The sequence below is a fragment of the Xenopus tropicalis genome, chromosome 4 (assembly GCF_000004195.4).
Source record: "Xenopus tropicalis strain Nigerian chromosome 4, UCB_Xtro_10.0, whole genome shotgun sequence".
NCBI lineage: Eukaryota > Metazoa > Chordata > Amphibia > Anura > Pipidae > Xenopus > Xenopus tropicalis.
Window position 1 is genome coordinate 44,927,626 of NC_030680.2, and position 15,859 is coordinate 44,943,484.

The window sequence follows — 15,859 nt, forward strand, 5'->3', positions numbered from 1 at the left end:
AAAGCAAGTAACATACCTTCATCTTATAACTCTATATACCATGCTAATTATAGTAAGTTATTTATACCCTATATGGGACTGCACTTGGCAAATCCATAATGGAGAAGGACCTTGGAGTCCTTGTAGATATGTGCTGTTCAACTGGCGGCCCGCTGCCCCCTTCTGTGTGCACCCCCAACCTGTCCGGATGCTGTCACTGCTTAGCTTTGTGTAAGATTTAAACTGTATCAGTACTGAGACTAACTGGCCCCCTGCATAGTTCACACCCCTGTACTGTTTAAACATATAATGTAATCCCCTGTAATGTTCACACCTTTTAGTCCCTGCGTTTGTCCACACCTCAGGCCCCCACATTGTTCACCTGTTCACACCTCAGATTGTGGGAGCAGTGCCAGCATTGTTGTAAGGCATAAGCAGGCAGGGTAGGGCAGGCATAGTATGGCACACATAGGCAGGGTAGAGCAAGCATAGTATGGCACACATAGGCAGGGTAGGGCAGGGAGAGTATGGCACACACAGGCAGTACTTTGCCTGCTCTATGCTATCTGTGTGTATGGTGCACACAGGCAGCATAGGGTAGACAAAGCATGGCACACACAGGCAGCATTGGGCAGGCATAGTATGGCACACATAGGCAGGGTAGGGCAGGCATAATATGGCACACATAGGCAGGGTAGGGCAGGGAAAGTATGGCACACATAGGCAGGGTAGGGCAGGGAGAGTATGGCACACACAGGAAGGGTAGGGCAGGTAGAGTATGGCACACAGTGGCAGTACACTGCCTGCCCTATGCTGCCTATGTGTGCCAAATAAGACCTACAATTGGCAATTTGGTAGCCCCTATGTGGACTGGCAACCTACAGGAGGTTGTTTGGCGGTACACCTGATTTTTATACAACCAAAATTTGCCTTCAAGCCAGGAATTCATCTGCTTTGAGGCCACTGGGAGCAACATCCAAGGGCTTGGTAAGCAACATGTTGCTCGTGAGCCACTGGTTGGGGATCACTGCCCTAGGGGAATACTAACCCACCCTATTCCTGGGGGCAATATTACGAATTACGTATGAATTTTCAAGCCATAGAGGAATTTAACCTTACAGGTGTCTACACATGCACATCTTGATTCTTAGTTAAATAGAGGCAGCATGTGGGAAAACTGCAGTTGCACATTGGTCGGGTACAGAAACAGTATAGATAGGAAGAAATGGGGGTTTTACAGATATACCACACTTGTGGTTCTTCCATATTATTACAAATGTATTATGTATAGCGATGCGTACCCTTATGGCACTTTATAAATAAAGTTATACAAACATACATACATACATATATCGGACCATAACCCTCCTCTATTATGAACAGTAGTTGATATAGCTTCCTTAAACCCATGATTTGGTTTTGCTCTGTTGTAGAAAAAGTACAATTAATTCTAAAGGGTGAATGCTCTTTTCTGAATTCTGTGGATTTTAATTTATAGTAGTTTACCATACTAAGGAAAATAACAAGCAAATGATGTCTGTTTAAATAACAAGGGCTTAAAACATTAAAATGTTTTTGAAAATAATACTTTTTAGGGATGACCTCAGAAGGCCCAGGTTCTAGGACAGTAATAAGTTGAGTAACACATTGTAAAAGCTGAAATTTTAAAATCAATAAATGTGAACTTTTCAAGTTTCTCTGTAAATTTTCTATTGATCTGGTGAATGGCATTTAACTTGCTCCTAGAAGTCAAAAGCTGAACTACAGGAATACCCAAAAGAATAAAAACCAGATTTACATTTGTGCCTGAGTACTCCATACAGAAGAAGCAATAGAGAGGCAAAAGAGAATACTCATAGTCAGAAGCATAGATTCTGAGTATGGGGTGGAGTGGGTTTTTGCTTATATAGGGTTTTAAGTAATAATTTCATGGCCTGGAGGTTCTGGGAGTGTCTAATGCTAGGGGAAGTGAGTTCTAGAGGATGGCTGCAGCATGTGAGAAGTCTTGGATGTGGACCTGTAAAGAAATAAAATGTGAGGAGATGGGAGAGAACTTGGTCTATACTCAATATGACAAGGACAGGGATGAGTTTTGCCAATCTTTTGTGTGAGTTGAGGGGTTGATTAGGGGAAACTTTCCTATGGCGAAGGCCACATCATTTTGTATGCCTTTGAATTTTTGAAATGAATGAGAGGGCAGAGGGGAATTTTGTTTTGTAAACTACCAATAAAGGCTCAGCCTCCCTAAAACTTCCCTATTCACTCTTATGGGGCAGTGGGAACTTAGGAACTGAGGTAATATGGTTGTTTTCAACAAAAATGTCAGGTAGGGAAACAGAAAGTCGAAAGATAACAGGTTAATTTTTGTCCATATTAATTTCTCAACAAGAAGGCATAAATGCAGTCTGTGATGGGAGCTAGAAGTGAGGGTAGGTCTGGAGAAGAGATATAGATTTGAGTATTATCAGCACATGAACGATAAAAAAAATTAAATATGTTGATTTGCTGACCTGTTGTGTAGATCAAGAAGAAAGGAAAAAAGGTCTAATAACAGGTCTAATATCTTGAGGTACCTGAGCTGAGACAATGTGAGGCAATGTGAGGAGGTGAGTCAGAACAGGAGACCAAAGATATTTGATTAAAAAGATAGGACAATACCCAAGTTTCTTGGATACCCATACTAAAAAAAGTATACTAATCAAAGATTTAAACATTAAATAAACCCAATAGGATTGTTTTGCCTCCAATATGGATTCATTATATGTTAGATGGGATCAGGTAAAAGGTACTGTTTATTATTACAGAGAAAAGGGTAATCAGTTTTAAAAAACAGAATTATTTGATTATAATTGAATTAATAGGTGATGTTCATCTCATGTGGAGCTTTCTGAATAATGGGTTTCCAGATAAGGGATCCCATAACTGAATCACTCATAATTTTCAACTCACTGAGGAAGTCCAAATATTTTCTTCTATTAGCTTTATGCAATCGCCTCTTATGTATGAAATCTAATTATCCTGGCTAAATACACACAAGCTTAAAGAAATGTACTACTTCATTTAGCAAACTTTTTTACTTTTTGTCAATCAGTGTAACTTGTCCTAAAACCAATTAGCTGTTATTTATGTAGTGTGTAAACTTATTTATAGAATCTGTTTGCATGAGTTACAAAAGCAAAATGTTTTCACAATACAGTAATACTGCACGACTTCAATACAACAGTGAAGCTGAGGTTTTTGTTTAAATGCAACAATCAAACTGTTGCAAGAGGTTATACATATTTGTTCTTTTGAATTCAATGCATTAAAAGCATTCTGTAAAAACTGTTACTTTTTAAGCTATATTTTATTTATCCTTTTTCATACAAAATATCCCAATAAATTACTTATGTACAGGGCTTTAAGATACTAATCACGTCTACCATTGGGACAGGAACTGATGTGAATACTGTATAATGCCTGTTAAACACTCAGAAATATGTCTGAAATATTGGGACAAATAAATCACCTTTTGAGCCACTATTTGTCAAAATGCAAAGGAAACCTAATTTCACTTTTGTCCTGATTTCTTTGTTAAAAAACTTCCATAAATAATAATGAAAATAACTATGATAACATATTTTATATTTTATCTTATACTAAAATAGAGCTTCTTCAAATATTTGTTTGAATATCACACATGTAACTACAATTTTTCACATTACCAAAAGTGTTTTTAGTGATAAAAACTAAATTAGTGCATCTAGACACAAGTTTATTTTTTGAGATGTGAGAATAGCACTTTTGCCAGACATTAATGTACATTAATGTACATTACTGTAAAGGGATATTTGATATTGATTGATAGTAGTGTGTGATCACTGTAAAATTGTAAGAATTTTCTAGTTATGATGTAAAATGCAGAAAAGATTCAGGGAATGCTCTTATACAAATGCATTAGAATATAAAGGGACTGTTAAAAAAATGAATATCAGGGAAAACATAAAATGAGGGAAAGTGATTGTTTGATTGTACTTAACTAAAAATGACAATGATCACCTTCATGCAACTAGTGTTAGCTGTCTGAACTGAGTTAAAGTACATTTAGCTCTTGGTAAGATTTTAAAAATCAGCATATAATATTGTGCAGCTGTAATGATTTAGGAGAAGTACTTTCAAGGCCTTGTATTTCATTTTCATGTCCAATCTCTGTGAGGCAGACATCATGGAAAAAGTCAAAAACCTGTAGCACTTGTAAGTTATGTTACACTTATTAGAAAAAAATGAGTGGGTACTGAAAATCTTTTAGCAGGGGATAAAAACAGAAATGCCACTATAAAAAATATGTAGCCCCTAGTCAGTTGTTTATCTCCTTGGGATGCAATGTATCTGTTCCATAAAGCCAGGAGTTACTGCTAGTATAAAGCATTAAAGCTAGTGAATCATGTCATCTAAAATACAATCTAAATCCCACTGTATACTTAGAAGTCAAAGTCGAAACACATCTGTACAATTCTAGATTTCATATTAGGAATTTGTCCAAAATATCATTAATATATAAATATCTAGTATAAATAAATTTAAAGCAACTGGACTTGTTTGGTAATCATTGAAGACGTTTCACTACTCATCCGAGCAGCTTCTTCAGTTCAACTGACTGGTATGAGAAGTCCTCAGCAGTTGAACTGAAGAAGCTGCTTGGATGAGTAGTGAAACGTCTTCAATGATAACAAACAAGTCCAGTTGCTTTAAATTTATTTATACTAGATATACCATGACCTGGATGAATGAAAATCTTCATAGACATTAATATATAAACTTTAAAATGTTTTTAAGACTGTATGCAATAAGTTAATCTAACTATCCCTACACAGGATAGATACAGGGTTGCAAAGTAGTGAACAATGTAAACAGTACAAAATAAGATACACTGTGCAGTGAAAAGGCGCATGAAATCTAGTACAAATTGTAGAAAACAAAACACAGGATACATAGGATCTGTCCTCTGCATTTTTCTGACTCACCTTCCTGCAAGTTGGATTCAGCTGTCAGGCGCTAAACCGACCATAAACGTTACCGCCACCACTAGCAACACCTTGCCACCTGCCTCTGAGTCCTATAACAAGTCCAGCACAATCACGTGAAGTGGGTCAGGCTTCCATCGGATTGGATGACTTTCTGAGGTTGTGGAAGCAGATTGGCAAAGATGGGGTGTGGGCGTAGACTGTTGGCTTGTCTACACACTCCTGCGTTTCTTTGAGCTTTGGAGCTAGAACTGGTTGTAGACTGGAGCTACGTTATGCTTGCTGCTCATGTTTTTCTGCAGCTCTTATGCCTGTTCTAAGGCATTGGACAGGGATAAGCTGAGGCACAGGTACTCGATATCGGAGTCTGCCACGGAAAGCAGCCTAAAACTGCAAACGTTCCATATTCATCGTAATCGTAGAGCTTTTTTAGATCACTAGCGGACCTCACTGGACGCCGTCCATGGTATATTTAAGAAAAAGAAGGATTCTAATTAGGAGATTTAGCGCTTTTGTCTGTGTCTGAAATAGGTGCGAAGTGTGTGGCGCTTTGCAGTAGCCTGCTGAGATGTGGGGTTTTGAGCTGCTGCTTGGGGCGCTGTACCTGCTCGGGCTCACCTGTGGCCAGAACGAAACGGAACCTATCCTGCTGGAGGGCAAGTGTCTAGTGGTTTGTGACTCCAACCCTATGTCTGACCCCACTGGCACAGCGCTGGGCATTTCGGTGCGCTCGGGCAGTGCCAAGGTGGCATTCTCTGCTATTCGAAGCACCCATCACGAGCCATCGGAAATGAGTAACCGGACAATGATCATCTACTTCGATCAGGTAGGCTTTTACAACAATACAACGTGAGCGCTTTGTGTATTATAACGAATGTCATGCTGTACTTGGGGGTAAAACAGTGTGAATGGAGTGTTGGCGTCCTTGACACCGGGGCAAAAGGCTCGGTTTGGTAAAGATCTGTCTAAGACCCTGGTAGCAATGTCGAGTTATGTTCTTATGTTGTAGTTATGGCGAAAATATGCAAGATAAGTACTATGAGCAAATGATACTGAAACATTCTGGACGCACCAATCCTGGAGAGATTTAAACTTATTTAACTACCTAAGTCTAAGTAAGACTTTAAACGTTGATCACTAGTAACAAAGAAAGGCACAGTTGGATTCTCTCTGGAAAAAGGAGATCTGTACATGTAATAAGAAAACAGTCAGGTCTCTTTAAAGAGCTTAAAAGGACTTTGGAATTCAGTCATGAATGGATTACAAAAGAAACATAATGAAATAAAACGTTTCCAGCAACAGAAATGTACTCTTTTCTTTTACTTAATTATTTGAAGTAAATATGTCCCATTGCGGAAGCAAGTGAGGTAGAGTCAGATGAAATATTTGTGAACAATACTTTGCAAGGTTTTAAAGGAAAAGTGTTACCTCATGTTATATTTGATATGGGGTTGGAGTGACACAGTTACCTACATTTTAAAGACCAATTATATTTTGTGTGGGTTGACACATATTCTTTGAATGGGACTTATGTTTTTTTAGGTCCTTAAAGTAGTACTGGAGTTTAGCAATCAGGATTCTAGTAAAAAAAATAAATAAAAAATGTTCAAGTAAAATGTTTGGCTGTACATAAATATTAGTCCCTTTGATACCTCATATCTATTTGTTTCAGGCCTCTGACTTCAAACATGATTTAAACCTTGTAATAAGTAATGTTATTACAAGGAATGTCATTTGTTGATGTTTTACTCTAGACTTTGGTCAATATTGGAAGCAGTTTTGACTCAGAACGAAGCACTTTTACATCACCAAGAAAGGGGATTTACAGTTTTAATTTCCACGTGGTGAAAGTATATAACCGGCAAACCATACAGGTCAGTAAATTATGTAAAACCTTACCTCTGTGCTACCAAGGGAGCTTAAATCTAGAAATTGTTTTTGTCACATTTTCTTTGCAATGGCTTTTGAATTCTCTGAACATGTTATTATCATCCTTTATAAATCATGCAGTTTATAATCCATCCAGAATTTATTCTCTTGGAAACAACCAAGTAAAAACTGTTGAAATTTATAGGTGACAACTTTTTGGTTTGCTTATTTCTGAGTATCAATGAAGGATATATGATTGTAAAACACAGATAACGTAATTAGTACAGTGTACATATAAAAGGCCCTTTAAAAGAGTGTGCATTGCAGGACTGGAGTTTTTCAACATTATCATGTAGTGTGCATTTTTCATAAGCACAGAAATTAGCCAAGAGCTAAATGAATAGCCACTAATGTGGTTTTAATCAGTAACCTTACTGTTTTGTTTTGTTTTTTATTATTTAATCTATAAGATTTTCCTGCTTTTATATAAGTCTTGAAAACCTTTAATTTTACAAAATTATCACTGTAACCCAAATTTTCTCCTATTCACATAAGTAAGACAGTAATGGTTATCTTCTTTCAATATAGTGGGCCTATTATCTAAAACAATGCAGATCACAGTACAAAAAAATGATTGTATCATACAAAGAAATTGAGGTCTTTGACAAACTTGGAAGCGCTTTAAATTCTGTCTTGGGCTGAATTTGCCTATTAAGGCCTTTAATAAAGATAAAGTTGCACGCTATAAAATGAACAAATGGATAGCTTTTGCATGTTTTATAGTTTTTCTAATTAGCTCAGCACATTTTTGATGTTTTGGTGATAAACACCCTTTTAATTACTTGAGCTTCATTAAATAATTCTGATGGTATATCAATGTTAAAAACTTGCACACTGTTCCACAGCATATAAAAAAATAACATTTTAGCTTGTGTGAAAAAATTGTTGATACAAATATTATTTGCAGATCTAGGCTTCTAAATTGAATGACAGTTTGATGATGATAACTTAGAGTGATGACTTAGAATTGTTAAAATATTTGTTGAAATTTTAATTTTCTGCTTAAGAAATATTTGAATTTTGTTCTTCTGCAGAAATGTAAAGGGTAATTAAAGTTAAAAATGTTTAAGAAACAGCATTATTAAAAGAATAATGCAAATACACTTTTACATATAATATGATCTTTGTTAGCCCACTGGTGCAAATTTTATCTTAGCTGCAGTGACTTCTATTTCTTATTTTACTTTCACTGCTATTTCACACTGATTAATTTTATAACACCTAGATAAAGTGTTAAATATTGTTAGGAATGATGCAGCATATACAGCTACATTATGACTAGATCACAGGTTCTACTGATTTTGTTTTGTTTTTGTTGCACAAACGGCATCATAAACTAACATAAATAAAAATGGGAAAAAAATGTGCCCCGTGAGCTTTAAGAAAAGAACATTGTGCCCAGTAACCATTTTTGTTGCCTTGTGGGTTTTTGACAATGACAATGAGTAATGCATTTTCACCCAGACATTTTAATTACAGATCCATATATATATATATATATGTACACACACATACAGAATTTCAGATGCAAGCTTTAAAATGACTACATTTGCTTTTTAGTTCTAAGATAGATTTTCAGAGAACATTTAGACAGCTGAGGCTCTTTGGAACAAGGGTATAAAAAAATCTCTGATTTCTTCTTACCTTTCTTAATTCAAAGGATGAATAATGCAGTAAAGTGTTAAAGAATGCCTTTAGCAATTTTGACTTATTTAAATAAATATTAATTGCTGTTATGTAGTTCAGTGTAGAATTTGGGGTTAAGTAAGTGGCGAAAGAAAACTGTTGAACCTTTTTATTTCTCAGTATTGCTACACCTAACAGTTATCCTTTATATAGCACTTACATATTTTACAATGCTTTACAGAGATTGTACAAAATTTAGTCCCTACCCCAGTGGAGTATACAATACAAATACACTAGATAACAAAAGTGTTTTACAATGCTATAATCACATTGCGCTTTTCTGCTGTAAGAAATTATTATAAAAATATTTCTCCTGCAGGATATAATATTTGAAGCAAATATTCTTTAACTGGAAGTGTTACTTACTGTGGGATTTTTACATGTTTTTTAAGCAAATTATGGTTGTGGGTTATAAATAATTTTAATATACATGTGAAAACATATGAGGTTCTTTACAGTTTAGGGGGGGGGCTGAGCAAAAAAGAAATATTTGGGGTCCCAGAAATTATAATTTCATCACTGCTTAGTGAGGCTTATCACTGCTTACTGCATATTGAGGCATTATTGAGGTCTCTCTGCAGTAAAAACACTTCCTAAATTTCAGTATAATTTAATTTTAAATAAACATAATTCTCAGAGTATGTGAAATCTGTAATAGGTAGGAAATCTGTAATAGGCATTTATTCATTGGAGACACCAGTTAAAATCAGGTAAATAAAAAACTAAATAGATATTTCAGATTTGTGGGGTCTTACTAGTAGGAATTCACTAATTGCTTTTCTTCCAAGCTGTGATTAAACCTCACTATAGACAAATCCTAAGTAAGCAATATATTCTAAATGTATTTAGTAGCTGTAATTTGTGACTACATGCTTGTCATAACAAAGACATTATAGTCATCATTACCATTTATTTATATAGCACCGTTAAATTGTGTCCTAGAAATAAGGACCAAAATTTGCAGTATATATTTCTAAAAAATATTTTGTGATTGTAAATTAAAGAAGTATTTTTTTTTATCTCTTTCTGTTCTCTTACTTTTTGTTCTAAATTTAAAACAATATAGCAGGTCAGTTCCCTCTAGGTTTTTTAATAAGCTAGTTTCTGCTACATTGTTAAAGGAGTAATAATGAGCAGTTTAGATAATAGAAAAGGAGAGACAGATACCACTTTCAGTAGCAATAATATTTACCAGTAATTCCAAAACCACTTCAAATGTTTAATTAATGTATACAGTAAAGTTGCTTAGAAGTCCCTACGTATAATGTACAATTAACCTGCACTAGAAAAAAAATGTTTAATTAGGATAGTCTAATATAGTTTAAATAAATACGCTACTGTGTAGGATGAAAATCTTTCTTATATGATATATGCTCACTACCAAAATATGCTTGACATTTAAATAAATATTTCCCTAAATATTTTTATGCTATTACTGCTATTTGCAAATTTTGTTTTAAATAATAAATGTATTCAATGAATAATTATTTCTTTATTTTGCTTCCTAGGTTAGTTTAATGTTAAATGGTTGGCCTGTGATTTCAGCTTTTGCTGGTGACCAGGATGTGACAAGAGAGGCAGCCAGCAACGGAGTTCTTATTCAAATGGAGAAAGGGGACAGAGCTTACCTAAAACTTGAGAAAGGAAATTTAATGGGTGGTTGGAAGTTTTCCACTTTTTCTGGATTTCTTGTGTTCCCTCTTTAAACTGACATAATTTCAGATAAGCAAGAGACATAGAAAAGAAACAAATGTCTGTTTCAACCACAAAGCTGCTCTGAGAGACATGAATAAAACTCTTGTGTACATGAAGTGTAAAAGACCTTGCATATCTAAATGTATGTGTTCCTGCTTTGGAAACTTTATATTATAGTAAAAGACAAGAAACTGGTGAGATCAACTATCATTTCATTAAGTGGCGCGTTTAGGAGCAAATGTCTTGTGTCCCTGTTCGTCATGATGTTGCTATGACACAGTTTTAGACACATTAAATTACTTTTTTGACTAACATGGAAAATAGTAACTTACTTAAGATAGCATATATAGAACTTTTTTTTTCCTTCAGCTTCAGGCTTCACACCATGGATATAAGAGGCAGAGTGGCAGGATCATGTATTTAAATCTCTTCTTGTACTACAGAGTGATAATTATCGATTTAAGGCTGCTCAATATGTGATGCTTGTTTTGCTCTTGTAAAATGTTGGCCAATTAAATGCGATAAAATATATTCAACTTTCAGTATTACGTATAAATGGTGTGAATGCAGAAATGTAATTTTGCTTAAATCCCAGGTCTCTTATTTTTTGTGATAGATAATGATAAATAGAGAGATAGATAGATAGATAGATAAATAGATAGATACAAGAGAATTTGTAAGCTGTCCCTTTTTCTCTTTCATGAGAAATTACTGATTTTGTGAATATTCAGAATGATCAGATTAATGCTTTATGTAGCTTCCACTTTTTTGGTGGACTAAATGTTCTTTGTAATTGGTAATCCAAGCCAATTAATTTTCTGGTAAAAATATTTATCAGGCTATCAATAGTTTGTCAGCACTGCAGCCTAACTATATATGTTGTTCACAGTGCATATGTATACAGACACAAGTGTGTACATACACAAAATTACATAAGCATACATAAGTGTTTTTTTACTCTCAAAACTTTGGGCATATTTATAAAGTGAATACACCTACATTAACAGCAATTAATTAATTAATTAAGAGCTTTGCTTTTTTTTTTTTAAAAGAGCTTTTGGCATCACATTCAACTGTAGAGTTTCACATTGACTTCAATGGGTTGTGCCAGGTCTTAGTTGGTGTAAAATATTGCTGTAATTCATTGGTACACAATTATTGTGTATATATTATTTATAATAGATTGTTTTTCTGCTCATAATAATCATTGGCAATAATTCATGCTTAATGACAACAGAGAATAAATGAATTCATTTTAACCACTTTTTATGTTAACTTATTGTTAGCATATAATATTTTACACACATTTATAAATATGCCCCTTAGAGTGTTGTTACGTTTAATTAGTTTTTCACCTGTACTATCTGGCCATGTGGACCAATAAAATTCCCACAACAATGTATGCTTCTTATTATAGTTTTAAAGAATCTATGTTATTATTTTGCAGTAATTAAAGATTACTACTTTTATGAAGTGATCATACAAAATATTTCATTTGTAATTTAAACAGTAAAATAAAAGTGTACAAAAACTGACTAATTTCCACTTATTCTAAATGTTCACAAGAGCCAGATTTTGGAAACAGGTTTTTACTGGCATGTTAAATATAAAAACAAAATCCTCTAATGACATAATATTGCCTACTTTGCCAAATAAAATAGTGTGTAATAATGAAAGGAAGCTGCAGAGTTAAAATGCCATGGTTTTATTTCAAGACTCCTGCTTGAAGACGGAATTTAATTAGCTCCTAAGGGGGAAATTAATACCAGCATAATAAGCAAAGCCCCTTTATTTATTCCTAGGTTTGTTGTAAAAAAATTTCATGAAACTGGTAGGGACATGGCAATATATATTCAACTAGGTCAGTTTGATTTTACTTGGACAGGTAATTATTACAACAGAAGAACATAAATGCCACACAATTTGACTTACATGTAAACAACTGTCTATGTTAAATTTCTGACTTAATTGCATTGTCCATTTTTACTTTAACTGTTGAACAATTGTTGAAAATATTGTTTCATATTATGGCTATAATATAGCGTCAAGCACAATGTAAAGGTTTACTAAGTATTGCAAATTTCTCCATATAATTCTTGTACTGGTTAAGCCTAATAACAAGTTGGATTTGAAATGTTATTTCTTCCAAGTTGTTTACTGCCCAGTTCAGTAGTAATTTGGCTTTGAGTGTTATTATACATTACTTAAATTAGAAAATAATCCAGCAAAAATTTCTTAACAAGGGTAAACTCACGATATAAATGTAGCGGACCCAGGTGCACATGCCTCAAACCTTCAGCATATACCAGCATACACTGTCTGAATGTTAAGGTTAATAACACTAAGGGGAAATAATGTCAATTGAATCACTTCATAGTGAAAAAGGCTGACACAAAAAACTGGACCATTGAAAATAACATAGTAACATAGTAAGTTAGGTTGAAAAAGGACGTACGTCCATCATGTTCAACCATAATGCCTATATATAACCTGCCTAACTGCTAGTTGATCCAGAGGAAGGCAAAAAACCTCATCTGAAGCCTGTCTAATTTGCAGCAGAGGGGAAAAAATTCCTTCCTGACTCCAAGATGGCAATTGGACCAGTCCCTAGATCAACTAGTACTAAGAGCTATCTCCCATAACCCTGTATTCCCTCACTTGCTAAAAAGCCATCCAACCCCTTCTTAAAGCTGTAAAATGTAGCAGAGGTACATCAGATTCGGGGAGGAAATTCCACTATCTCACAGTAAAAAAAAAACCTCCCTCCTTCTAAACGGATTGGGTGCCCTCGTGTCGGTTGGAAGGACCTACTGGTAAATAAAACATTAGAGAGATTATTATTTGATCCCCCTTATATATTTATACATAGTTATCATGTCACCTTTTAAGCGCCTCTTCTCCAAGGTAAATAGACCCAGCTTGGCCAGTCTTTCTTCATAACTGAGACTTTCCATACCCTTTAGCAGCTAGTTGCCCCTCTCTGGACCCTCTCTAAGGGACCCCACTGAGAACCTTACTCCAAGTAGAGAATAGTTGGGTCTATTTACCTTGGAGAAGAGGCGCTTAAGAGGTGACATGATAACTATGTATAAATATATACATATATTTACTGTTTTACTGTTAACAACCACCTTCTGTACCCGATCCTGTAGCCAGTTTTCTATCCATGTGCAAACGACTTCACTAAGACCAATAGACCTTAGTTTAGAAAGCAGTCATTTGTGGGGAACGGTATCAAATGCTTTGGCAAAATCCAAATAGTTTACATCTACTGCATCCCCACTGTCCAGCTTCTCACTAACCTCATCATAGAAAGCAATTACATTGGTCTGACATGACCTGTCCTTCATAAAGCCATACTGATCATTGCTCATAACGCCATTCTCCAGTACATAATTTTGTATGTGATCCCTTAACAAGCCTTCAAATAACTTGCCCACCACTGATGTCAAACTTACTGACCTATAATTGCCAGGCTGAGATCTTATAGGAATGACATTAGCCTTCTTCCAATCCATAGGTACCATACCTGATGAAAGCGAGTCTGAGAATATCAGAAACAGAGGCCACTGTAATTCTGACCCTAGCTCTCTCAGTACCCGAGGGTGTATTTCATCTGGCCCAGGTGCCTTGTTCACATTTATCTTGTGTAACCCTTTAAGCACCATATCCTCTGTCAACCACTGCATAGTTGGAGCTGAGGCAACAGTAGCGCTATTGGGTGGAACTTGGCACTCTGGCTCCTCTACTGTATAGACAGAAGAAAAGAACTGGTTTAGCACATCTGCCTTTTCTGTATCCACTGTAACCATATTGTTACTATAACTCAATGGGGCCATGCCCTAAACCTGCATCTTTTTACTATTAATATACTGAAACTTTTTGGGGTTAGTTTTGGCCTCTGCCGCAATGCGCTCCTCATTTTCTATCTTTGCCTTCCGGATTGCTGTTTTACAACACTTGATATAGTGTTTATATTCATTAAATGCAGTTACTCAGATTGTAAGCTCTACGGGGCAGGGACCTCCTTCCTACTGTGTCTCATACCACATGGCACTTATATATATATATATACATATATGTATTTATTGTATTTATTTATTATATCACTCGTCCTCCCTGTGTGTAATTTTGTATTCTGTAAGACTGTACAGCGCTGCGTACCCTTGTGGCGCTTTATAAATAAAGTTATACATACATACATACATACATACATACTGTCCCCTCTTACTTATATTTCTTAAAAGCTTTCCTTTTTTTCCCTATTAACTTCTTTACCTCAGAGATAAGCCACATAGGGTGATTCTTAACACTTCTACTTTTTCTTATTAATGGAATACATTGAGAACAGTAATGATTTAATATCATTTTAAATGACAACCATTTCTGCTCTGTGTTTTATCAGAAAACATAATGCACCAATCTATGCCCTGAAGCACTGCCCTTAAGGATCTAAAATTTGCGTTTTTAAAATTCAGGGTCTTTGTTTCCCCAGTGTAAATTTGTTTCCTGCACCAAACATCAAATGAAATAACATTATGTTCACTGTTACCCAGGGGTTCAACCACTTGCACATTTGCTATACGTTCTGGGTCATTTCAGGTCACTAGATCCAATATAGCATGGTTCCTAGTTGGCTCCTCAACAACCTGTGACAAAACGTTGCCATGCAACAAGTTTATAAACTTGCTCCTATTTACTGTCCTCCAGTCCATATTAGTATAATTAAAATTCCCCATTATTATCACTTGCCCCAAAACTAGCAGCCTTTTCTATTTGCAACAAGAGCTGAGCCTCCTCTTCTTTGCTTACATTAGGGGGTCTATAGCATACCCCTACCATTAATTTGGTGGATTCTTTACTATCTGTGAGAAGCTCAACCCATAGGGATTCAGCTCCCTCTGTTACCTCCATCACTTCTTTCTTAATATTTGCTTTTAATTCCTGCTTAACAAACAGACACACCCCTCCTCCTTTTCTATTGCCCCTGTATAATCTCCAATATTAACAGGATAGATGAGGTAGTGGGCATAGTAAGGGAAAATGGGGGAGGAGACTTGCTTTGGGATACTGATAATGGCAGGGAGGACCATAAGTTGTTTACGCGACCTTCTCACGCTGGTACTAGTATTAAAGGAGAATGCAAGTCAAAATTTAAAAAGCATACTGCGCAATAGTCCTCCTATTGTTGAGTAAAAACGCCAAACTTTTGGCTCATGTAATCAAATATTTACTCAGTCACACTTACTTCACATTTTCTAGAACAGGCTGCCATCTCTAAAAATGTATTCTCCCTTCATGTCCCTCCTTGCTTCATACTGCACATGTGTTTAATTCCCTCCCCCCCTCCCCTCTGCCAGATCTGCTTCTGATTGGCTGGTGGGCATGTGTAGCTCAGAACAGGAGACAGGATCAAGTTACACACATGCTCAGAGAATAGGAAGGCTGCCACTGGCAGCCTACAGGAAGGGAAGAGAGATTTCAGTGATGTCACTGTAGTCTTCACACTGCTGTAGGCTGCCAGCACCATATCTCAGAGAAGCAAGAAGGGATCTGGGAATTTAGAT

General features: G+C 35.7%; 1 protein-coding gene across 1 annotated transcript; it reads left to right on the plus strand.

Annotated features, from left to right (window-relative positions):
• The first annotated feature begins 5,232 nt into the window (after positions 1-5,232).
• Positions 5,233-11,827, plus strand: cbln1 (cerebellin 1 precursor). The gene is made up of 3 exons (NM_001078840.1): positions 5,233-5,808; positions 6,737-6,856; positions 10,106-11,827. Exons 1-3 carry the CDS (start codon positions 5,551-5,553, stop codon positions 10,301-10,303), a joined length of 576 nt encoding a protein of 191 aa, NP_001072308.1. The 5' UTR covers positions 5,233-5,550; the 3' UTR covers positions 10,304-11,827.
• Positions 11,828-15,859: the final 4,032 nt, after the last annotated feature.

What these genes read in the sequence shown, in the direction of transcription:
- cbln1 (NM_001078840.1), top strand. Translation starts at nt 5,551, where the DNA reads ATGTGGGGTTTTGAGCTGCTGCTTGGGGCGCTGTACCTGCTCGGGCTC. An exon ending in TGATCATCTACTTCGATCAG is followed by an intron (nt 5,809 to 6,736) that starts GTAGGCTTTTAC and finishes GTTTTACTCTAG; the next exon opens with ACTTTGGTCAATATTGGAAG. An exon ending in ATAACCGGCAAACCATACAG is followed by an intron (nt 6,857 to 10,105) that starts GTCAGTAAATTA and finishes TTTGCTTCCTAG; the next exon opens with GTTAGTTTAATGTTAAATGG.